This window comes from Clarias gariepinus, chromosome 7 (genome assembly GCF_024256425.1).
Source record: "Clarias gariepinus isolate MV-2021 ecotype Netherlands chromosome 7, CGAR_prim_01v2, whole genome shotgun sequence".
NCBI classification, from domain to species: Eukaryota; Metazoa; Chordata; class Actinopteri; order Siluriformes; family Clariidae; genus Clarias; species Clarias gariepinus.
The window spans coordinates 32,773,564-32,798,763 of record NC_071106.1 but is presented as its reverse complement, the minus strand read 5'-3'; the positions used below and the strand labels follow the sequence as shown (position 1 = coordinate 32,798,763).

The 25,200-nt window shown below is 39.9% G+C and overlaps 1 protein-coding gene across 2 annotated transcripts in view; it reads left to right on the top strand.

Annotated features, from left to right (window-relative positions):
- The window catches only part of si:cabz01090165.1 (uncharacterized protein LOC100333421 homolog), a 223,523-nt gene extending 210,995 nt beyond the window's left edge, over window positions 1-12,528 (top strand). For both annotated transcript variants that reach the window (XM_053499768.1, XM_053499770.1), the window contains exons 4-5: window positions 4,901-5,577; window positions 12,123-12,528. In XM_053499768.1, coding sequence (XP_053355743.1) covers window positions 4,901-5,456 — 556 coding nt within the window. In that variant the 3' untranslated portion in view covers window positions 5,457-5,577; window positions 12,123-12,528. The remainder of the gene's footprint in view (window positions 1-4,900; window positions 5,578-12,122) is intronic.
- The last annotated feature ends 12,672 nt before the right edge of the window (window positions 12,529-25,200 follow it).

Sequence of the window (25,200 nt, the reverse complement as noted above, 5' to 3'; positions counted from 1 at the left end):
GGTAGAGTTGTGGGTTGGTGGAGGGTTAAAACTGTCTAGGTTAAACAGGAGCGGTGGTGGCTGACGGGTGAAGGTGATGAATGAGGAGTTTGACACAAGGGAATTTAGAGGTGGCGATGATTAGGTGGGCTTGTCAGAAAACGCTACAATCAGTTGTCAACTGTCAACATTTAAAAGCCTCCCACCATTAATTTTTCCCCATCTTTTTCCCATATGTGCAATGAACAGGTAATTAAATGGAACTTTCAGCATCTGATGATAGAACGCCACATTTTTGATATACAGGCTCTGTCTGACCTGTCTGCCCTCCCCCGCCCCCCTCTCCCCCGACCTCTTCTTGATGCCTTTGGTGACAAATCAGTGGCAGGTTGAACACCTTGGTATCGGAAAGGGAGAGAAGAATAACTTATATGTCCATCAAGTGCTGTTCTAAAGCTTCTACAGCCATCACACTGAAGGTTTAGTGTGTCATCTCATTAGAGCTTGACCTTGGGAGACCAAGAACCTTGGTATATTTAAATTCCCTGAATGTGAAAGAGGCAATTTTTTAAAAACCATTTTGTGGCACAATATTATTGCATTATACCGATGTTGATTATGTACTATGTAATGTTAGCTAAGTTTAACATGCAATGATACATTCATGTCATGTGTTTCATCTCAAATCAATGTCTGTTCAACTTGAAAAAAATAGAGACTACCTAGACAGTGCTTTTTTTTTTAAAGTGGGAAAGATGAGAGCACTGGCTGAAAGGTTACTAAGATGAGATGGGGGAAGGTGGGCAGGGCTTTCAGAGGCTGTCAGTTAATTTTGGAGATTTCAAAACACCTACTCAACTGTCAGTCATTCCTGATTCATATGATAATTGGCACATCTGCAGGTTTTATTAGGAGGAATGGTATATTTTTGGTATAATTTGATTGATAATTGGTACCAGTATACATCAGCACTATTTCATGGCTACTTTATTGCACACAAACAAAATTAGATTTATTTGTTTGCAGGATAAGCTTCAACTGCCTATTTTTCCTTTGTTTGGAAACAAAATGATGCTTTGACTTGCAGAGGCTTATATATGTATGTATGTATATACACTGGCACTATTATATATATATATATAAAGAACTTATTGTGAGTGTGTATTATTAGTATTATATATTAATATGATTATTGTGAGTGTACTAGTGTATATTATAGTGCCAGTGAAAAGGTGAAAAGTTTAGAAGATTGGACACACCAGTCAAAAGGTCAAAAGTTTAGGTATTGAAAAACTATAAAACATATATAAAATTAAGTAATTGACTAACAACAACAGTCAGTTATTATTTAAAGACTTGAATATCAGCTGTTCTGAAATAGTACTGTACGTGCCAAGTGCATTTGCAAAACCCATCAAGCACCATGATGAAACTGGATCTCACAAAGACCATCCCAGGAAAACAAGACCAAAACCTACCGCTTCTGCAGAAAGGTTCATTTAGTGTTACCTGCCTCAGAAATCACCAGTTAACTGCACCTCAGATTAGAGCCATTATAAAGGTTTTACAGAGCAAAGTAATTGACAACACTATTGATGGAGATTATTGTAGATTGTGAAGAATTGTTATGTGTCAGTCATCTAGCCATTACAATTATGCATTTGGCAGACGCTCTTATCCAGAGCGACTTACATTTTCATCTCATTACACATCTGAGCAGTTGAGGGTTAAGGGTCCAACAGTGGCAGCTTGGTGATTGTGGGGTTTGAACCTGGGATCTCCCGAACCGTTGTCCAATGCCTTAACCACTGTGCTACTCCTGGCTCTACAATATGGCCCTTGTCAATGTAATTTAAATCTTTACATTTGTTCTTTTTTTCTTTTTTCAACAAATAATCTTCAGAGACGAAATGTCTTGCTGCCTAATATTTACCCACCCACTTCCAGGTGCCATTGGCATGAGATATTGTATGTATAGCTACTGATAGAAGTGCCATATTGTAAAGGTTAGATGACTGGGTCAGCGCAACTTCAAAACTGCAGCTCTTGTCGGATGTTCCCAGTCTGCAGTGGTCAGTTCCCAGTCAATATTAAGCAGGTGGTCATAATGGTATGGTTGATTGATGTCTGATGTTTACATATTTATGTATGGCGTAGTTTTTAATTAAAGTCACGATAGTTACCTATACCAATTTAACTTTTCCTGGCTGTATGTGACTGTAATCTCTACATATCTCCATCACATAAACTGCTGTAGATGGCTCTTTAAACGATGATGCGTGTCAAATGTGACTGAAGTACGTGATTTGTGACCTGGCTTGCTCCATCCATTAAGCAGGAATACCTTCTGTATGCGTGATTACCTTTGCTGTCAAGTCAAGCCAACACACACATACGCGTACACGTATCAGGACAGTAGGCCAGGTCGTGCAGCTGTGACTCTGATAAATAGAAATGAAGCACTGGTGGTAAAGGCTAGACAGAAATTGTGGCTCTCTCTGAATAATGCATGACTCAGCCAGCCTGAGACTAACCTGCTGCAGAGCTCACATTCTATTTACATGCAAACACAGTGTGCAGAAGTGTGCTGGAATGTGGAGGTCGAAATTAATTTGAGCAAAAGTTGTAAGGTCATATGTTCACCTGTGATGGCCGGGTGGTCACCTTACCCGTCCTCTACATCTTCGTTTTCAGTTCTGTTTTATTTTCAAGTACATTCACTCTAGGCGTTCGCTCTATTCATTTTATTTAAGCACTGGTCAGGGTCACTGTGACTCCAGAACCTACACATGAAAACATTAGGGAGAAACACACCCTGGATGGGATGTCATTCCATCACAGTGCACTTTGTATACTTAATCAAACCTAGGAGAAATTTCAAAGGTGATAATCCACCTACAAGATTATTACTTTTTTATTCTGGGGATGGGAAAAACCTAGATGAAACCCAGAGGGACATAAGAAGAAAGATGATGCAAAACTCAGCGCAAACCAAATCTTAGGATTAAACTGGAAACCCTGGGCTGCCAGCAACTTTGAAATTGATTCCAGTTGCATTGCTTCGCTGATAGCACCCTGCTCATGCCATAGTCATCTACAAGAATGGCTTTACACAATCACTTTCAGTGCCATGCATTTATTTACTGTAGGAACGTCTAATAAAAGTTCCTTAAATGTTCAAAACTATAGCAGATATAAAGAAAAGCGCCTTTTCCTCTTTATAAGCCAACTAATACAATTGAGCACTAACATCCATTGAGTCTAGGCTGAATTTCCAAAAACGCCATCGCAAAGTGAAGATATTGTTAGAGGGAGAGAGATCAGTATGATGCTCGCTCTACTACTTACAGTAACAATGATTTTTGTGCTGCAGTGCACAAAACATCACATATTTCTTGCCAGCATTCAGGCCAGAAAAGCTTTTTATTTCCAAAAAGGTAGCTTGATCTAACTTCTGCAAATTTCCCGGAACATTTATAAGGATGTTAACTTGTCTGAGTGTACAGTTTAACAGGATTAGGATGTTTTGCTGGTGGCAGTATTAATTAATGCATGATTAGTGTTTGGTTTTTTTTTAAAGTTATTTTTGCAAGATGATGATTGCACAACATTGGGATAACGTTGAAGGAATGAACCCAAAGCAACATTACAAATCTAACGTAGAACTTCACCTGAATTACAGTACTATGCAAAAGTCTTAAGCCACACCTCATTTCTTCATACTGTATTTTGCTTCAAAAAAGCTAGACTATCTTGTTTTAAAGTAGTCTTGAGGAATAGTTCTCTATGATTCATAGGGCAGTGTGTGGCCTAACGAAGAAAGTTAGTTCTTATAACTTAAGGCATGAACCAGTGAGAAACTGGTGCAGAGGATGATCAGGCTGGTGATTAGAATATTAGTGTTGTTTAATGCTAAGTGGGTGGAACAGACGAGAGGGGAAATGAGGTTGCTGCTGAGAAAGGTACATAAATAACCAATTTTTATTTTGCATTTGTATCTTTTGGCACTTTGCAGCCTGTCGCAGTAAAACGGAATGAATCAAAATAATTTAATTTAATCTTATATGAAGTAATGAGGGGTGGTTTAAGACTATTGAACAGCACTGTACATCCTTGAAGCACTCATACTGCTGAGACGCGCACAAAAATCACTCCTTCAAGTAAAAAACCAAACAACTAGACAAAGTGCAATTAACCAAACCGATAAATCAGAAAGCAGCAGAAAAAAAAAAAAAAAAAAATAGCATGGCCAGGGGGCGGTATGCACTTTCACCTTTAGATTCTGGGTTCGATTTCTGGTCTGGTTTGATTCCCGTCTCTTTGTGCACGGAGTTTGCATGTTCTCCCTGTGCTTGGTGGGTTTCCTCTGGGTACTCTGGTTTCCTCCCACAGTAGTGGCATATTAGGCCAAAAAGAATAAAAAATAACGATATAGTGTGTTTACAAGACAAAGATAAAATCTGATAAAATCAGTAAGTTGTCACTTACCTGTCTTGAAAAAAAACAGGCTTCAGGCGCATCATTATTATTATTATTATTATTATTATTATTATTTACATTCTAGTGCCAGCTGTGCTATTAGGGAAACAGCAGTGTTCCTATTTTCACTTTCATGTCGCATCGTGGCCAATTAGGCATCGACTGGTCAAAACAACCACGCTTTGATATTATTTTTTTCTCTAACTCATCTCTGCGTTCATTTAGGAAGCATGATCAATACTGCCAGTGCTACAGAGAGTACAATAAAATGTGGCAAATTTAAAATTGAATTGATTGTTCTGTTTGCCTATATTTGTTTTTTATTTTTTGCACACAAATATGTCTCAGTTTTACATTTAGCTTGGTATAATCAATAACATAGTTTACTGCTTTGATCTGGTACTCATGTCCTCTCTGACTGTCTTTCCAAATTTTCTCCTAGGATGATTCCAGCCTCATACAAGCTGTTCCAGTTGAGCGACCTGGCTTCTGCACGAGACTACGATCTCTGCGTCTTGGCCGTTTACGACGATGGAGTCACCGCACTCACGGCCACGCGCCTCGTTGGCTGCGTGTCATTCAGCACTGAGCGTGAGTACCATCACTGCCGCTCACTCCATGACCAGTTCCTGGGTGGCACCATGATCATCGTCATCGGAGGCATCATTGTGGCCTCTGTGCTCGTCTTCATCTTCATCCTGCTTATGAAGTACAAGCTGCACAGCCAGCACTACAAGCAAAAGGCAGAGCGCGTCAGCAACGTCTGCTCACAGACCAATGGCGGCCAGCAAGGATCGGCGTCCAACCCACCACCACCACCTCGATCATCCTCTTCCTCCGCTTCGGCAAGTAAACCATCCATTCTTCTCAGTCAGGAGAGGCCAGAGTGTTATGGCGCTCAAGAGGGAGGCTATGGGGCACTCAAAGGCACCACAGTTGTGGACTTAAATCCAGAATATGGGAAGTCCATCAGAGAAGAAGACTCAGTATCGCAATAACGCAGGGTCCAATCCCACCCCCCATCCTCTCCTCTTCCTTCCCATCGTCCGGTTTTGTTTTTTTCTTTTTTTTCTGGTGCTGGGGTGTTTCTGCCTTACTGAGAATGCCCTCATGTCCAAGGTAAGAAGATGTGTTTCTATTATTTGTTTGCTAAGCATTAGCATTAAAGCAACATAAGGTCAGAATGTTTCAGGATTTAATTTAATTTCTTAGGTAATAAATCAAAGATGAGGCAGATATTGCCCTGCCCTAGGTGATAACCAACGCTCGAGGTCAAATAATCAATAGAAAATAATTTCCCAAGGTTTTTGCACATATACTTCATATGTTTCCTCATTTTTGCTAGAGGGTGAAAGAACCAATTTGAATCACCAGGGATTTGTTGTATGAGATATGGTATATACACACAAACACATACAGAAATACACACACACACACACACACACACACACACAAACACGCACACATACACACACAGACAAGGGTGAGTCAAAAATTATCCGCACTCTGGGTATATTAAGACTTTTGTCGGCGTCTTATCAGCGCTTTCCGTCCAAGGCTACTTTCGATTAGTGAATGCTGTGCAGGTATGAGCACGTTACATCAGTACATTTGTAACCATAGTGCAAACAACAATGGATGCCCCACTTTTGATTTGCACGAAAGCAGAGCAAAGTTCAATGATTCATTTTTTGGTGGTGTTTAGATATCTGGAATATGGAATTTGAACCGATACTCTAAGGAAGGTCTAAACAGCAACAACCTCAATCGCCGACCAAGAAAAAGTTCTAAGGTCAACCATCAGCTGGAAAATTGATGCTTACAGTTTTTTGTGATTCTTAAGGGCCAGTATTGGGACATTAGCAAAAAGAAAAAAAAAATCAACAATCTACAGTGCGTGTTACAGAGAGATGCCTACTGAAGAGCTGGGGCCAAAACTTCAGATTAAACGCAAAGGACTGCTATCCAAGTGCGATGTGATCTTGCATGACAGTACACGTCTGCAAACTTCTGCCCACACTCTCGACACTCGGCAAAAACTTTGTTTCGAGCTGTTAAAGCATCTTTCCTATAGTCCTGATCTCGCTCTATTGGACCTTCACTTGTTTGGTCCCTTGAAAGCAACTCTACCAGAACAAAGATTATTTTGTGATGGAGAAGTGAAGACAGCAGTACATTCATGACTCGCAGCTCAGCCTACAACATTGTTTTAATGAGGAGATATGAAAGATTGTTGACTGATGGACAAAGTATGTCGAAAAGCAAGAAGATTATGTCAATGTTTTTTATACATATGTGTATAAAGAACAGCTTCGTTATATATTTATACATATACATATATACATATACCACCAAAAAATGAATCATTGCACTCTGCTTCCGTGAGTCAAAATTTATATAAATATCTATGTGTGTGTGTGTGTGTGTGTATGCATATACAGTATATCCTCAATACTGCCAGAATATACAATTACATTTACTGCATTTAGCATTAGCATTAAATGCAGCATTCAACTAATAATGGACTTCAAAACACTTTCTTAAAAGATTACAAGAAATGCAATGCCAGACAGCTGGCATGCTAACTATGCTAGGGATCTGTCTTGAAAGGAAAGGGCTAATAAAGCATCTGAACAAGATGCTAGATTACAGTGTCTGAAAAAAGATTCTTTCACCCTGTTACTATCCCTGAGGCGATCTAACACAAAGGCGAGGTACTTGCATGCATATAAATGACTAACCCCAGCAAGATGTTCTCTCAAGTTCAGGTTTAGGGGGGAAAAAAAGTGCATGACAGAACCCACAGAGTTTTCCTTTGCTGACAGCAAGAGCAAATTTGTATTGATAAGTTTCTCATGCAGAATAGTTACCTGTTTTGTTGAGGTAATCGAAGAACAGTCGGCTCCGGAGCTGAACAAGACAATCGGAATTCGGTGCTGTTAAATTGTTTTGACAGAAAGTACTGATGCTTGAAAATAAAAAAGTGATCAGCTGCCGTTCTCATTAATCATGAAGGTGTGAGAGGACTTCTCGTGGTGAGAACACTGGACTGCATTTTAAGTTCACGTGACCACTCACTTATTGTCTATAGCGCTTTATCCTTTATACAGGGTCGTGGGTGGGGGGAAAGGGGCGGGGGGGTTCCACACACACACACACACACACACACACACACACTACGGAAGTTTAGCTTAATCTGCATGCTTTATGAGGAAGGACTGTGGGAGGAAACCGGAGTACCCGGAGGAAACCCACCAAGCAGGCAGAGACCATGCCAACTCCGTGCACACAGACCCGAGACAGACACGTGACCTTTTATCGCATTTAAAATTAGTATGTCACTTTAAAATAGTATAGTCGAAATGATTTACAGCTATATTTAAAGACTTTGACATGAGCTGCATAGAAAAGAAGCAAAGAGTTTCTCTCTGCGTAATTCTCTCTCCAAATGGAGACACATGCTTCAGTAGGCATGTGAATATATACTGATATATGTGTATTTTTTCTGATTTGTAAAGTACTCAAATCAATATTTCTTAAAATTACTGTTCATTATTAGTAATCCAATATGAATAAGAAAAGAAAAGAAGTTTGCTAGGCACCTTGGCATACCGGCGTATTATATCCCTTTGTTATGATTATGCCTGCTGGGGAATAACAAGTGTATTCTTTGCAAAGAGTTAGCAATGCGATTAAGTATCTGCATGAAGCAGGGGGTGTATTTGAATAAGCTTTACATCGCAGCATTACAGCTCCACAAAGAAAATGATGAAAATCCCTTCATTTGAGCTGCTGCTGTTGTTGCTGCTACTGCTGGTGCTGGTGCTGCTCCGTCCCCCCGCCTACACGTCTAAGTGCTTGTGGGAATAAGCAATCATGATAAAAATCACAAATCTCTCACAGCACATAAACGCATAAAGAGAACTAGGGAGACTGGAGAAGAATACGTTTCCCGCTTGGCTTGCCACTCGTCCTTTTCTTGGCTTCTCTCCTGCTTTTTGGATAACCAATTACCAGTACCCTGTCCACCCCAGAGACATTAGTATTTTTATTTATTTTTTTTATTTTAGCTCTGGTACAGTTAAGAGACTATTCTCCTCCACATCCGTGCTGCTTGAGCTTGAATGGAGCTCCGAGTATGACTGCTGAAAAACCGGGTTGCTTTTCCTATTCATGGGTTTACGGAAGGATAATGGCTGCTAGCTGAGTCTTTTGACCTTCCACGTTACCGCTTTCTGAAATAGCCAAGTCCATTTAGCATCGGTGCATAGCCCAGGAGGGTCCTCTTAGGGAATTACCTTCAACAGAAGTGCATCTACAGAGGGCATGAAGTGGATTTAAAGACAGTGAAATCAGTAGTTGGGTTATGAAACCATGCCTTATACTGACAGAAATTAATTCTAGATTGGCTGACAGATGAAGGATGTCAGGTTCAGTCAGGGTCATGATCTGAAGGATGGAGAAATTTCAAAAGCTGTCCCTGACTGCCAAAAAATCAATGAACGCTGATCTTGTTCACGAAGTGATTTATTATGTGGACGGAGTTTAAAAAGACTTTCTTTTGCATTTCACAGGCTATCAGGTTCAGTGGTTTAAATATGCGGCCTTTTCAAATTTTGATTCTGCAATATAAGATTTAGAGAAGCGACCGTCTCGAAATTACGCTCCCTTTTTATGTATTTCCGCTGTGTGGAATAACACAGCGGAAGTTAACGAGTTAACAACGTGAAGGTCTTGAACGCAGAAAGGAAAACGCAATGATGTTCTCCAGCACACCTGGAATGGATTTTCATTTCTCTCTCTCAGACTGAAAAAGGAGATAGGGAGAGATAGATAGATGGCATTGCGAAAGAGCTGGGGGAGGAGAGGGAGAAAAAAATGTGTGAAGGAAGAAAATCGAGTATAGATGATGCAGAAGATAAGAGCATTATGACATGGAGGGGAGAATGTGACTAGAAAGGGTGAGAGAGGGTCATGCAGGCAGAGCTAAAGGGGTAAAGAGATCGAGTTGAGGAGATATGGAGACAAATGGGATAATCTTTAAAGTGAAGTCCCACCTTGGGACAGATATGGGGTATGGTGGGTAATTACTATTGTTTGTGTGCTGTCTAAAGTGGGCCACAACCTTCTCGCCGTCTCCCTACCAACAGCACTTCCCACCCAGAATCCCTCCTGACTGCAGCAGCGGCTAAAAATAGTTAACTGAAGAGGGCTTAGTGCTGGCCTGCCGCTGCCTGCAGATAGCTACCGGCATGAAAACCCTTTCTCCGCTTTTGCATTGTTAACTCGGAACTCTGAAATGTATGAATAGCTTTTCCCCTTTAGTAACTACTTATTAATAATAAGGGTTGAGGCTAATGAAGGTGGTTTAGGGGACGTAAGCGTGCCATTTATCACAGGCTTGTTTAGTAGCTGCTTCGTCAGCTCTTCTGGAGTGGAAAAGTTGCATGTAACTAAAGTTGTGTGTAACTCAGCTGAAACTTTCTGCCCGATTTAGAAGTTTCAGTAGAGCTGATTCATATATATATATATATATAGAGAGAGAGCTAGTGACAAGATATGTCCAGTTTCAACGATCAGGTTTTCCATTCTCTAATTAATTTCAGGATTACTGCAATGGGCTACGAGCCACCTCACCTCGGATTGTCATTTATGGATGTATGGCCTTCTTTAAAAGGGGCGGTGGTGGCTCAGTATGTTAATGCTCTAAGTTACTGATCAAAAGGATGGAGATTCGAACCACCGCTCTGTCAGGTTGCCACTGTTGGGCCCTTGAGAAAGGCTCTTAACCCTGTCTGCACAAAGGGTGACGTATAATAGCTGATCCTGTGCTCTGACCCCAGCCTACTAACAAGAAGCTGGGACATGCAAAGAATAAAGAATTTCACTGTGTAGTAATGTACAGGGGTTGGACAATGAAACTGAAACACTGGCCACTTTAGCGTTGGAGGTTTCATGGCTAAATTTGACCAGCCTGGTGGCCAATCTTCATTGATTGCACATTTCACCAGTAAAAGCAGAGTGTGAAGGTTTAATTAGCAGAGTAATAGCACAGTTTTGCTTAAAATATTGCAATGCACACAACATTATGGGTGACATATCAGAGATCAAAAGAGGAAAAATTGTTGGTGCATGTCTCGCTGGCACATCTGTGACCAAGACAGCAAGTCTTTGTGATGTACCAAGAGCCACGGTATTCAGGGTAATGTCAGCATACCACCAAGAATGACCAACCACATCCAACAGGGGTAACTGTGGATGCCAGAGGAAGCTGTCTGAAAGGGATGTTCGGGTGCTAACCCGGATTGTAACAAAAAAAACATAAAACCACAGCTGCCCAACTCACTGCAGAATTAAATGTGCACCTCAACTCTTCTGTTTCCACCCAAACTGTTTGTCTGGAGCTCCACAGGGTCAATGTACATGGCTGGGTTGCCATAGAAAAACTTTTGGTCACTTGTGCCAATGCCAAACCTCAATGGTGACAGCAGTGAAAATCTTGGGCTGTGGACAATGTGAAACATATATTGTTCTTTGATGAGTCACCTTTACTGTCTTTCCCACATCCAGGAGAGTTACGGTGTGGAGATGCCCCAAAGAAGTGTACCACCCTGACTGTTGCATGCCCAAAGTGAAGCATGGGGGTGGATCAGTAATGGCTTGGGCTGCAATATCCCTAGGCCCAATACTAGATGGGCTAGATGGGCGTAACACTGCCAAGGACTACCGAACCATTCTGGCGGACCATGTGCACCCAATAGTTAAAACATTGTATCCTGAAGGCGGTGCCGCGTATCAGGATAATAATGGACCAGTACACAAAGCAAGACTGGTGACAGAGAACAGTCACCAGATCTACATATTATTGAGCCACGATCTCCTCCTAGTTTTCCTCCACCAACATCACTTATTGACCTGGCCTCTATTCTGCAAGAAGAATGGCTCAGAATCCCTCTGGTCACTGGTCAGGACTTGTATCTGTCATTCCCAAGACGGATAGATGCTGTATTGGCCACAAAAGTAGGCCCTACACCATACTAATGAACTATTGTGGTCTAAAACTGGGCGTTTCAGTTTCATTGTCCAACCCCTGTATATGTGACGAATAAAGGCTAGAGGTATAAAAATGTTTGCCCGATTGAATTGTTTTACCGCAGCTAAGAGTCTCATCACAAGTTCCAGTCTGACTTGAACGCCCCTTGTATGTTTGAAAACTGCGTTCGTGTAAATGCCCTTCTGAATGATTTCTAGGTTGACAAATGAGGCCCAAGGTTTTGAACATGCAGAATTTACCTTCCATATGCTGCTCATTCGGGAATCTGTTAAGTCATGCATATTTATGAAAAGGTTTCAGCAAAACTCTTGGCAAATGCAGAGATGAAAGAGGGCAGTCGATTGTTCTTGTAAATATTGTTTTTATATATCCAAATCCATGACCAACTGCATGGTAGAAAGACTAATTTAAAGAGTGGAATGTAAATGCTAAATTAAAATGCCTTTTAAATAAAAAGCAATAACAAAATTAGGTAGATTTTCCAGGGTATTTCTGTTTTCCTTATAACAGCATGCACTTACGACTATTAAATTTCAGAGTTATCAAAAAATGATTCGTGTTGTTTTCAGAAAACAGCTGTATCTAACACCTTTACTTCTTGTCCTTCTAGGCAAAATCAGTCTAAAGGGAAAATTCAATTGCCTGGGATTGGAGCCAGTACACTCCTGGGAGGGGAGGTGGGTGGAAGTCAGTAACTCTTTTCAGTCCCTTATGCAAGCTCCTTAACGAACAATGGATACTAATGAGCCTATTCGGAACTAATGGGCAAAAACCTGTCCTACGCCGAGGCCATCACTCTTACAGAATATAATATGAAAACATGACCATCACTACTGGACGAGACAACTGAACACATCACTAATGGAATCTGCCGCTACTCTTTTACAAACCTGGGGAAACTAAATGAATGCCATGATTCATTCATGCTATTCAGTCACTGAAGGATGTCCAGGCTGCAGAAAAGGAATGTTCTAGAATATTTCACATTTCGGAACAGAACGTGAAATGTTCCAATGTAACGCTCCATGGAAATCCAATATTTGAACAAACCATTTAGGTACAGACATTTTTTGGTGGACTTTTGGGGCGTGCTTTATGATATTCCACTCTTCTATTCTCTCTCAATCACTATGACTATTCTCCCTTTTATTAAAGGGAACTGGACATCGGACAATTATTCAACTGGTAATCAGGCATGGTTGTACTGTACGTGTGCATCGGAGATTTGTTAAAAAAAAAAAAAAAAAAGAAATAATAAAGAAGAAAGGCATCACCAGAGTTTTCTTAGTCACCATGTACTGATGCATTTATATTTCACATATATCAAAATGGAATAATAATAATAATAATAATAATAAAAATAAAAATAATAAAACATTTTAAGAGCCAAGACACAGACCTTCACAGACTTCAAAGACCATATCCAATACAAATAGGCCACTTTACAAGGTTGCCTGATGAATTAAATTCTGTTTTTCTTTTTTTTCCCCCTCCAAATAACTGTGTATGTATTTGTATGTGAGGTAAACCTTCAGCCATCTCCTGATTTGAATTACACGTGAAAACAATAAAGTCCTCGGATGGAATTTTATGCTTTCATAGATACTACATGTGGATTTATAAAGAAATAAAATATTTTTCTTCTAAATGTGTGAACGTTTATTTTTTTCCCTTCTTTTCTCTTTTTATAGCTGATGAAAATGAATACTTAATGTGTACTGGGAAAATCAGCATGGGTGGAAAAAGTACTGAGAAATTATACGCAAGTGAAAGAATACTGTAGATAAAAAAGCTAAAAAAAAAAGGATAACTTAAAATGTACTAAGTTATTAAAAAAAGAAAGGGTGAATATGGTTATGTCATTTTATTACCTCTAAAATGTTTTTTTCTTTTAAAATCAAACATGCTATTTTACCCAAAAACATAACCTAATATCTTTTAATTTGCTGCTTGTGTGTGCAGGAGCTTGAAAATGAATTACATAGAAGTAAAAAAGCTGATAATTATTATTACATCAGATTTTACTCGATACATAGCCAATTTCTGTAAGCTACTTAAATCAATAAATGTTAGTATAACATGACGTTAGCAATGGAACTAAGCTCGGAAAGATGGAATCGTAATCACAGCGCCAAAACCCGTGGTAAATCATGATGAACCGTACTTACGGCCACCGCGCAAAATAAAGGTAGCGGTATTAGTAGTTAACAGATTATGGGCCAAACTTCACTGAGTGCTGATGGAAGAATAATTGTAAAGGTCTTGACTAAAACAACATGCATGAGGAATCACAAAGGAGTTTTCATTTTCTGCATGGAAAAGTATTTGAACGAGTTACTTTTATCAGAAAGTAATGCTGTAATGTAACTGATTACTTTTTAATGACAGTAATTTTGTAATGTAATTAGTTACTTTAGAAAGTAACGTCCCTCAACACTGGTAATAAAACCCAACATTTGGGCAGATGCTCATATCCAGAGCAACTTACAAAAGTGCTTTGAGAGTTTTGTTACTGGATAGATACATATACTGGGTTACTACATTACTAAGTATCATCAGACAAACACTGTTTGGAAGTTTATTTTTGATAACCCAAATATTGAAGAAACAGATATGTCTTTAGTAATAGAATAATGATATACTGTATGATGTATAGACAGTTAGCTGTTTCATACCATTTTAGAATGATAAATTATGTCTGTATTAAAAAAAGAAAGAAAAATCTTTACAATTACTGAAGTTGAGTTAAAAACTTTGCAGAACATTATAAAAACCTGGGAGTATACTCCTAAATCATTAGATTTGCATAAGAATTTGTATGATTTGTTAAAAAAAAAAAACATAGTTGAAACTACAGCTATATTTAGTAGTAAAGGTTAGATTATTTCCAGACACATAATTAAACAAAAACTATCAGGATTGGGACTTAAGATTGGTGTGTCAGGGTAAGAAGGGAAGCTATGAAGCGATGAATCCATCAAGCATAGTGTCCTCTGGAGGCAGTGTTATGATCTGGGCTTGCTTCAGTTAGGTCAGCTCAGCAACTCTATGTGGCAATAAAATGAATTCAGCTGTACCGAATGACCAGGCTATCACATCTATGGATTTTTTTTTCTCTTCCCTGATGGCACAGGAATATTCCAGGACTCAAATTGTGAGAGAGTGGTTCTGGGAGCATGAGGAATCATTTTTACATTTGAATTCCCTACAACATTATGTGTTGTAATCAAAGCTAAAGATTCTGTGATAAAATATTAAAGAGTGATCATTGTTGACCAGGTTGTGTTTATTACTAAATGTGTTGTGTAACATGTGAATACCACAACAAATGATGAAATAGCATGATTTATTTATTTTCCATGCTAAGCTTGAAGTTTATCCCAGGGAGCTCAGGACACAGGTAGGGGGACACTTATGGCAATCTAGTTTATTTTATAGTTTATTAATGTGTGAAACGTATTTTTTTCTACTTGAAAATAAGCAAATTAAAAAATAATATAATATATAGTTTTAATAACAATTTTCCATCCCTGCAAATGCAGCTTATATTGCATACTGTATATAAAAACTGTCATTTTATTGTGCTGCAGTAAGTATCATCCTGCCAATATTCATAGATGAACGCATATTTTTTATGCCTCATTTAGTTCAGACATAATTGTGTATTGCTGTGGGCCATATTAGGCTTTGAAGACTCCATGTCTCAAACAACCAGATGCAAAAATCCTCCTTATAATCCATTTAATCCCTGATTATGGCCTGGTCCCATTAGAATGATTTTAAAGGGTGTTTTACTCTTTAGAGCACCCTGTGAATATTGTTTAAAGGCTTTTACACACCATAAATAATTTATGACCGAAGGCAGTGAAATGTTATGTGGGTGGATTTGAGGGGCAATGTGGCAGTGATGGTTTTCACCACATGATGTCACTACTCACCCTGTCTGTGTCACTCCACTGCCCCACTGTTGTCCTGCAAAAAAAAAAATTCTTGTCAGTATAGGAATGCTAGATTGTGAAGTCAGTTTACTTTTTCAGGCAAACCCACCAGTTAGGAGTTTGAATTTTGGTCTCTTTAGGATTTAAACAGTGAATATGAATATGCATGCTGGGATTGCTGAGCATTTGTATTGCTTAAAGCTATCAGAATACCACCTAACTTCCTGATTTTTGTGTTTCTGTTTTATTATGTAACCTGATACTACAGCTAACATAAAGTGCATATGAATTACAATACAACACAAGGAGAGAATTGCATCAGATGTGGGGGGAAAAAGTATTGCATGGTTTGGATTATTCACAATACTCAATGCAAATTGTGAAGGTTGAAGCTGTTCTTGACCCCAGGAGGTGTGAACTGTCATCTGAGACTCTGTGTATACCTGATTGTTTTATGTCCATGTAGACAAAATTTTCATTTAATTTATCTTAATAAACTGCTTTATCTTAATTACAGAAGCTAGTTGGCTTCCAGGAACACTGGGCATGAGGTGGGAACACACCATAGATGGGATGCCAATCCATTACAGGGCACCATGCAAAAAGATTCACAATTCAGAGTCACAGCCAGATGAGATCCGTGCCAAGATGCAATGCTCAACACAGCAGTGTATGGCATTTATTGCATAAATTGATTCACAGGTACTCTGGGTTCCTGATCAAAGGGTTGAGGATTTAAGCAATGCCACCACTGGATTCCCCCGTTGGGTCATTTGGAAAAGGCCCTTAAACCCTTACTCATATAAAATCCTCAGCCATTGGAGATGCAGGGCATCTGTGCCAGTCCGAATCCTGAAGAAATAGGTGGGTTCCAGCAATTGCCGTATGACCTGTGCCAGTAACTTACATATTAATTGATCCATATTTTACCTTTCGCTGGGTTGCCACATAGAATTAATTGATCTGAAAATTTTCCTGCATTGTTCCAGGTATTGTATGCACAATACGTTTGTAGTATTGAAACTTATTGTGTATTTGACGTCCTTAAACTCCAGAAAGCAAAAGTTATGGATCGAATGTAGTATGACAAAGTAGTGTGAGCAGATACAATTAGGAGAGAGGGATTTAATTATGTTTTACACTGTGCTTTGATTTATACTTGCTTCAATAAGCACTACTTCAATATTTGGACATACAGTACTGAGCAAAAGCATCAAGCCAACCATATGTCTTAATTATGAAAATTAAATGATTTAGATTTAAATCAAAGAAAGAGAACAAAAGTTTTACTGTGACAGGCTGCATTGTGCCTAAAGATACTATTTTTAAAAATTGATGATTGATGTAACAATCTCAGCAGCAGCCTCATTTCCCCTCTCGTCTGTTCCAACTACTCAGCCTTCAGCATCACCAGTATACTAAACACCAGCCTGATCATCATTTGCACCTGTATATCACTGGTTTATTCGTTAAGTTGAATGGTTTTATGTTGGAATGATTCATAGGTCATGGTATAGCTTAAAAAAAACTAAAATAATTTCCCTGATTTTCATTTCACTGCTTAGGTACAGGGACTGGAGTGATATTAAAGACAAAAACTTGCCAAAAAAATTTGTGCTAAAAAAGTCCTTCAGGAAGCCTGGGGAACTATTCCTTAAGACTACATAAAAAAAAAAATAGAAGAAAGCCTGGCTCTTTGAAAGAAAATATGTAGAAATGAGGACTGGCTCAAGACTTTAGCACAGAACTGTATATCCCTATCTGGATATAACCTTGGTACTTAATGACTGGATCCAAACAGTGCCTGAGGTGCATTATACATATGGCTCCTATCTATCTGTCATCCTCATCAGACTCATAGTTCCCTGATTGTACAGTACATTAATCCGGGTTTATCATTTAGGAAGCAGTTTAATAGAAAGTCCTCACTGACAACTAAAGCAGTCTCGCAATTGAAATGCTCCATGTTTACTGTGAGCGTCTCACACATTGGCAGTCTTTAGCAATCTAAGAACTAAATAAGCAAGTTCATGACATCCTATCCAGCTCAAGATCTCCACAGGTCTCTGTAGCAGAATACATTAACACCCTAATCTGATTCCGGCGTGTTATGCCACCGAATCGCAGATGGTCAAACATTCAATTTGGCGCAATTGAGACACAGATTTGTTGTGTCAGCTCAGCTGTGTGCTCACGTCAAAGTTTTTTTTTTTTTTTTTCTCCCTCATTTTCTGTCCCTGTTCCCATGGATTTTATGTGCCAAGACTGAGAAATGATTGCCGCTGAGAATTAGTACATATTTGATGTTCTGAGTTCTGATATGATGATGACCCTCTTCATCTTTTTTTTTGCATTCATTAATTCGGTTGCACTAAAAGAGTCGTAAAACGAGCTGTAATTGCCACAGCTGCTGTATTGTCTCTCATTAGGAGGCGAGGGAACGAGGAGTGCGCACAGTTTCCGGCATCTGAGCATTCGGATCAAATCCTATTAAAAGCTTGTTCTGAAATCAACTCTGTCTGTCTTAACCAGAGTTCTGAAGCTAATAGAAATGTTTGAAACCTTGGTGTTGATTAGGTTTCTTTGTCTGCGATTTGTTTAAATTTACATTTAATTACAAAGCATAAATGAAAGCCTGATGCTTTTGATTAATTAAAGCAATAATACGCAACACAAACTTTCACACACACACACACACATATGCAGAGTACATTGTGCTGTTCATATTATCATATGAATATTTGCTGCTAACTGTCAAACACTTTTGGTTTACTGTGAAAGTGTTTTAGATTCAGCATAGAGTTACACGTTAACATTTCAGCATAAGCTGTGCATCCCAAATACTGTTCATACAGGGGTTATATAATAGTTCTGGATGTGAGTGATGATGACCCACTTAGCTCTCTCTCTCTGTCACATGGATCCTCATCCTGTCCTGGTTTTATTTTACCAGAAATCTTCCTCATGTGTGGCTGATTATGTCCACAGAGAAAATAATCAGCATCGTCCTGGTTACTAAGTTGGCACGGTGGCGTAGTGGTTAGCACTGTCGTCTTGCACTTCCAGGGTCTGGGGTCGATTCCCACTTCGGGGTCTGTGTTTGTGGGGTTTGCATGTTCTTCCTGTGCTTGGTGGGTTTACTCCCACAGTGCAAAGACATTTCCAAATTGGCAGTAGTGTGTGTATGTGTGCATGCGATGGATTGGCACCCCGCCCATGATGTGCCAAGTTTCCTGGGATAGGGTCCAGACTCCCCTTGTATACAGAATAAAGCGGTATAGACAGTAAGGGTGGTAACTACTGTACAGCTGTCATTATCATAATATTTTTTTTCATCCATCTAGGAGCCTTGGTCATCTAACTAGGGACTGTGAAGGCCAATGGTGACCATTGTATTTATTCTCATTTTGTACGAGCGTGGTTGGACCTCCGGCCAACACTCACACATGCGTTCACACAACTGGCAGTTTGGGAATGCCAGTTAGCCTAATCTGCATGTCTTTGAACTGTGGGAGGAAATGGGTGTACCTGGAGGAAATCTACCAAACATGGGGAGAATATGCAAACTCCATGCACACAGACCCAACACAGACCCAATCGAACCTGGGACCTGGAGATGCAAGGCAACAGTTCTAACCACTAAGCCAACATGGTGCACTTGCTTTTTCTATTACTAACTGTCCAACTTAGCCCTGATATAATCGTTTAGTTTTGTGGCTAAATTTGCAAGTTCTATCTCTAAATGTCTTTTCACAAGAATTGTACTTTTTATCTCTGTCCATCTAAACGTTTTAGCTGTCAAGCCAGGTACCACAAAATTCCTAACACTGACATCCCTGTCTATTTTGCACAGCAGATCTAGGGTAAAAACCGCATGTGACATTTTATTGATTAATTCACACCAATATTTTTGAGATTAAAGTTCTCTCTTGAGGACATAGAGAGAGAGCATGAGTAGCTCGAAAGAGATAGCAATCCAAGTTCTAGACTGAATTGGATCAAAATTCAAAAGGCTAAATTTTAGAAGTAAAATCTGTCCAATGGAAAATACACTTGCTCTACCAAGTATCACTGATATCTTTGGTTCCTGGGTGGAGTACAACACGTCTTGCCAATCTTCTGTCTCCTATTGCTTTTTAAAGCTACACAAAGTTCACTTTGCGCCCTCTAGTTTGAGCATCATGGCAGGGCTATTGGCCTTGGCAGCCACACACACACTTGTTCAGTGCAGGAGCATGTGTGAAGCCGCCATTCCTCTTGCTTCTGGCCTGTATAATCAATCCATTGTGCGATCTCTCCTGATGCTGTTTCCTTTGCAGGTGATGTCTTGTTTGGTTTGTGCCCTAGAACCATGTTTCAGTTAAGTGCCTCTTTACCATACTGCTTATTAATTGTTTCCTCTGATTAATCCAAACAGTTTTATTAATTGACAGCACGCCTCCCTGCTTAAGTGAATGAGTGTTACATGATAAGTGTTAATTTTTTTAATCTCTCTCTCTGTCTGTCTCTCTCTCTCTCTCTCTCTAAGTGCAGCTGGAGTGTTTTAGAGCTCTTCTACAATCAGTAAATGCCAGCATCATGTCCTCCTCAGTGCCAGACCCTACAGGGAGTTGTCGACATCAGAAATGTTTGGGCCAATATGGCTTACAAGCCAGGTGCCAAATTTTCATTTTCTGTCAGCAATTTCCTGGCACACAGTTTGACAGCCGTGTTCTAAATATGACATTTTTACTCAGAGGTAAAGCATGACGCACCAAATACCAAAATTAGCCACTCATAGGGAGGGTGTTCAAGTCAAACTGGGACTTTGGATTGGGCAGAATAACACAACACAGTTATGAGAGTAAAAATCTCCTTTATTTCTCTATATAATTCCCTTCTACACTGGTGCCTGAATACCATCAAGGTAGAACATTTTCTCAGTATCACAGAATATTTGACCAGTCTGCCTGCTTCACGTCTGAAACATTGACCTCCCAGGACCTCTTTTTTTTTACTGGCCCAAACGTGTGAAAAATTTACTTGTAGTGAGGTCAGGACTGTATGGGACATCACTTGCATCACGAACAGCCATAACCTTAAAATATCTGGTAGGTGAAATGAATAACATTGATTAGGTTTCAGTTATTAGATTCATTAATCGCATGTAAAGTGGTTTGTTTTCAAAGTTGATATGTTGGAAGCAATAATGGGCAAGTGTAAAGATCTAAGCAACTTTATCAAAGGTCAGATTGTGATGGCTAAAGGACTGGGTCTGAGTATCTTTAAAACAACAGGTCTTGTACGTGTTCCAAGCATGCAGTGATTATTACCTACCAGAAGTGATCCCAGAAACGGCATCCTGTAAACTAAACACAGGGTCATTGGACTGATCAAACAGAGCAGCTTCTGTCCCACAAGTTGCTGAAAACTTTAACAGAGTCTTTAATAGAGAAATGTCAGAGCAAACAGTGCATCACAGCTTGCCGTAAACATGGCTGTGTAGCTCCGGACCAGTCAGAATACCCATGCTGAACCCTGTCCACCACCTACAAGAGGATATGTGAAGATCAGAACTGAACTTTGGAGAAATTGAAAAAAGTGGACTGGTCTGAAGAGTTGTGATTTCTTTTAAGTCATTTGGACACCCTGGTGCCAATGCATCATGTCCCTGAAGAAGAGATGGAAAAAGAAGTAAAAGTGGCAGAGGCAGTGTGAGGCTCTGGGCAATGAGGCTCTGGGAAACCTTGACTCCTAACATTCATGTGGATGTCACTCTGACACAAGGGTGTCAAACTGGATCTAGAAAGGGCTGCTATGAGTGCAAACCTTCATTCCAGCCAAGCAGAAGCTACATCTGCCAATCTACTGTACTAAAAGATAAAAATGATAAATTAAACAGATGGGATCAGGTGTGGCTTCTGCTTGAATGGAATGAAAGGTTGCAGAAACACTGCCTCTTTCTGAATCTAGTTTGACACCCCTGCTCTGACACACAACTGCATAATGGCAGTGGTCTTGTTCAGCAGGAATATGTACACTCTGCCATAGTGAAAAAAAAAACTGGAATAAAAATGACAAAGAGTTCAAGGTTCTGACTTTGTCTCCAGATTTCCCAGAACTTAATCTTATTGAATAATGTTTGGATGAGCAGGACAAACACAATTGATCCTCAGAAGCCCCAAGTCACAACATACAGGACTTAAAGGATTTGCTGCAAATGTCTTGGTGCCAGATGTTCTTGTGGTTTCCATGCCTTGTCGGGTCAGAGCTGGTTCGGCTTTTGTTCATTTTGTCAATACTTAATGTATCGACACCATACCCACAAAATGATAATTGTTTCTTTTTGTGATTTTATTAGATTCATCCCACGCAAACTGATTAGCATCGTCTCCACACTATTCCATCCATTCCACACTATACCATCAGACTGAAGAGATTGAATGAAAGGGTGGATGGGGAAATGTGTGGTTGCATCAAAACATCCTAGTTCACCTCTCTATGTCCATGACCCCATGTTCTGCATCAATATCTGAAAGCAAATCTATTTAACAAGCTTTTTGATAAAACTCCTGAATTTAAATTTAAAGGCTACACCAGTTAGGGTTTAGTTCATTATAATCCAAAACTTTACTCAGGCATTACTTACTCACTCACTCACTCACTCTCTATACTGCTTATCCTGTACAGGATCATGGTAGGACTAGACCCTATCCCAGGGGACTTGGGGACTAAGGCATGGTACACCCTGGATGAGTGGGCACAAAAACCCTGTCGCAGGGCACAAGTATGCACACAATCACATGTTCACTCACACAATATGGGCAGTTTGGAAACACAAATTAGCTTAATCTGCATGTCTTTGGACTAAAATGGAGTATGCAGAGGAACCCCACCAAGCAAGGGGAGACATGCATGCTTCATGCACGCAGACCAGATGGGGAAAGCGATCTCTTTACCTTGTAGGTGCGAGGCCACAATTCTACCGCTACTCCACCATACCGCCACTCAGGAATTAGTAGTACTTTTTTGATCACTGTGACGTTGTACTCTATGTCCATGTAGTGTAAATAAAATGCGTTTAAACAATCATTCGGGATTAACTGAGTCTTGTTTATGCATATACCCGAAACATCCAGACATTTGGGTGTTAAAAATGGTGCAATTTGCAACTTGCATTAACAATGCCCTTTATTTTACACTTTTAGGTAAAAATCACCCAAATTGCATATTTATTAAGGCAAACATTTCAATCAGGGCCTAAGTGTACAATTATCCCCTAGGACCTATATCTGTCAGTGAAAATGGCTTTTCAAATGTTAAGGGAATGCTTTGCATTTTCGGTTAGACCATGTCATGTTATGTAAGAAAAGGCATAATGAATTGGAAGAAAACAATAATCACCAAGATCACCAAGGCTAAATCTCTGCAAGCAGCTCTTAATCATGTTGGTCGTTATGCCTAATGAAAAGCATTCCAATACTAGCAGGTCTAACAAGATGAGGTGAGAAAACACTGCGGTATATAATCTCACTCGGTTCATTTACTTTGTTCACTGAGGGTGCATTGTGCCCATGCGTTTCCTTTTTTTATTTGTGAGTGCCTGTTTTCATCTAGACCTTTTCTGAATTCCCAACTGCTTTTGGCAAGCCTTAGGGCTTCTGGATTGGCAGCAGGCTGAAATAATGAGAAAGATGAGTAGGCATGTGAGAGAAATGCTGACTTATTCTTTACCTTGACTTATTATCACAAATCCCCGCTGTTGGCATGCAGCACATTTTCTAGAAAGTTGAGCACTGCTGTTGTGTAATTTAGGTCTCAGTCCATGTGCTGTTGTTTGTGTTATGATATGATGCCTTTGGTCTGGTCTTCATCCCTGTTCATAGACTGAATGATTGATGTTTTCACCTTTTCTGTGTCACACTTTAATTAGTTTGGTTATTTATGTCCTGTTGTTTTGTTTCTGCAAGGCAAAACCTTTACTGAGGAATAATGCTCACTTTCATCATTTATACAACTTTATTCTGTATAGAGGGTCATGGGGGGCCTGGAGCCTATTCCAGGAGACTTAGGGGTCAGGGTACACCCTAGACGGGGTGCCAATCCATGGCAGGGCACACACAAACACACTCACTACAGGCAAGTTGGGAAAACTAATTTGCATAATCTACATGTTTTTGAACTGTGGAAGAAAACCGGTGCACCTGAAGGAAACCCACCATGCACAGTGAGAACATGCAAACTTCATGCACATAGACCTGAGGTAGGAATCAAACCCAGAACCTGGAGGTGAAAGGAGACAGTGCTAACCACCATGCCACTATGCCGCCAGGCGTAATCAGTACAGGTAAATAAGTGATTTTGCTTATGCATTTTTGGGAGGATATCAGACATCAGTTGAAACAGTAGTGGTATTAAAAATTGGTCATTTCATAACTTAATTAAAGGTCTACAACAACAACAACCCATCTTATATTAATAGCCACTGGAACTAATATTATATCTAACATAAACAGTGGTATATGTGTGTAGAGGGGCATATTATAAAACCACATCCACTCACTCACTGCTTTATCCTGTATTCAGGGTCGCGCGGACCTGGAGCCTATCCCAGGACGTTTTGGGCACGAGGCAAGGTACAGTCTGGACAGGGTGCCAATCAATCACAGGACACACACACACATACACACACACGCAGCGGACAATTAGCTAACATGCATATCTTTGCACTGTGGAAGGAAACCAGAGTACCCCAAGGAAACCCACCAAGCACGGGGAGAACATGCAAACTCCGTGCACACCGAGACATTAATCGAGCCTGGCCGGAAATCGAACACGGACTCTGGAAGTGCAAGGCTAAAGTGCTAACCAATACACCACCGTGCCGCTGTTAAAACCACACCCATTTTTTTTTTGTTTTAGTTTGCATTAGCCGTGAACCAAACAACATGGACAGATCAGAAGCTATTCCGGACGACATAGAGGCAGTTACTCAGGAGATAGTGTTATTTAAGATGACATGAGGGGTTTTGCCAGGCACCTGCTTATGTCTCTTTCCACTACTGCACACTGTAACAACCTACTGTACGTTGGCCCATGCTGGTGAATAGAATTTAGTGTAACTAATAATTGTTAAAGCTCCTGTGATGTGGAGTGATACATATATATCAACTTCCCAGTTATGTTAGCGTCTATTACCACTGCTCATCAGCAGCAACAGTGGCAAGACGTAAGGGAGGAACCTTAAGAAGATAAGAGCACAAAATTGCCTTTGAAAATAGCAAAACGGATAGCGTACTCATGATGACCTGTCAGTCAGAGAAGAACTAGCCAATCAGACACACCTGTGAGGGGTGAAAAGGGTGAATAGTGCTATCTTCCCAGTATGTTACCCCCCATTCTTTGTAGTTGGTAGCTCTCATGGGATAAAGGGAAGTTAAAGCTAGTGGGAGGAAAGAAAATGAGGAAATCATTACTGTGCTCCCTCTTCATGCTATAAAGCTAAACAGGATGGAGATATGAAAATGATTGTGAATATGAGTCTTAGGATGAGGAGTAGCTGTTGTTATATGGTACCAGTCATTAGAGTATTCACATGGGACCATTGAAAACAGCACATGATGAGTCACAGGTCCAGAAAGCCCTAAGCACAAGTAAAGCGTCAGGATGAATCAGACAAATCCAGAGGGTAAAATTATTTTGGACTTAACCCCTAAATTAGAAGTCCAGGATTGTATATATGTCCAGATCCTTATCCAGAACAAAATATAA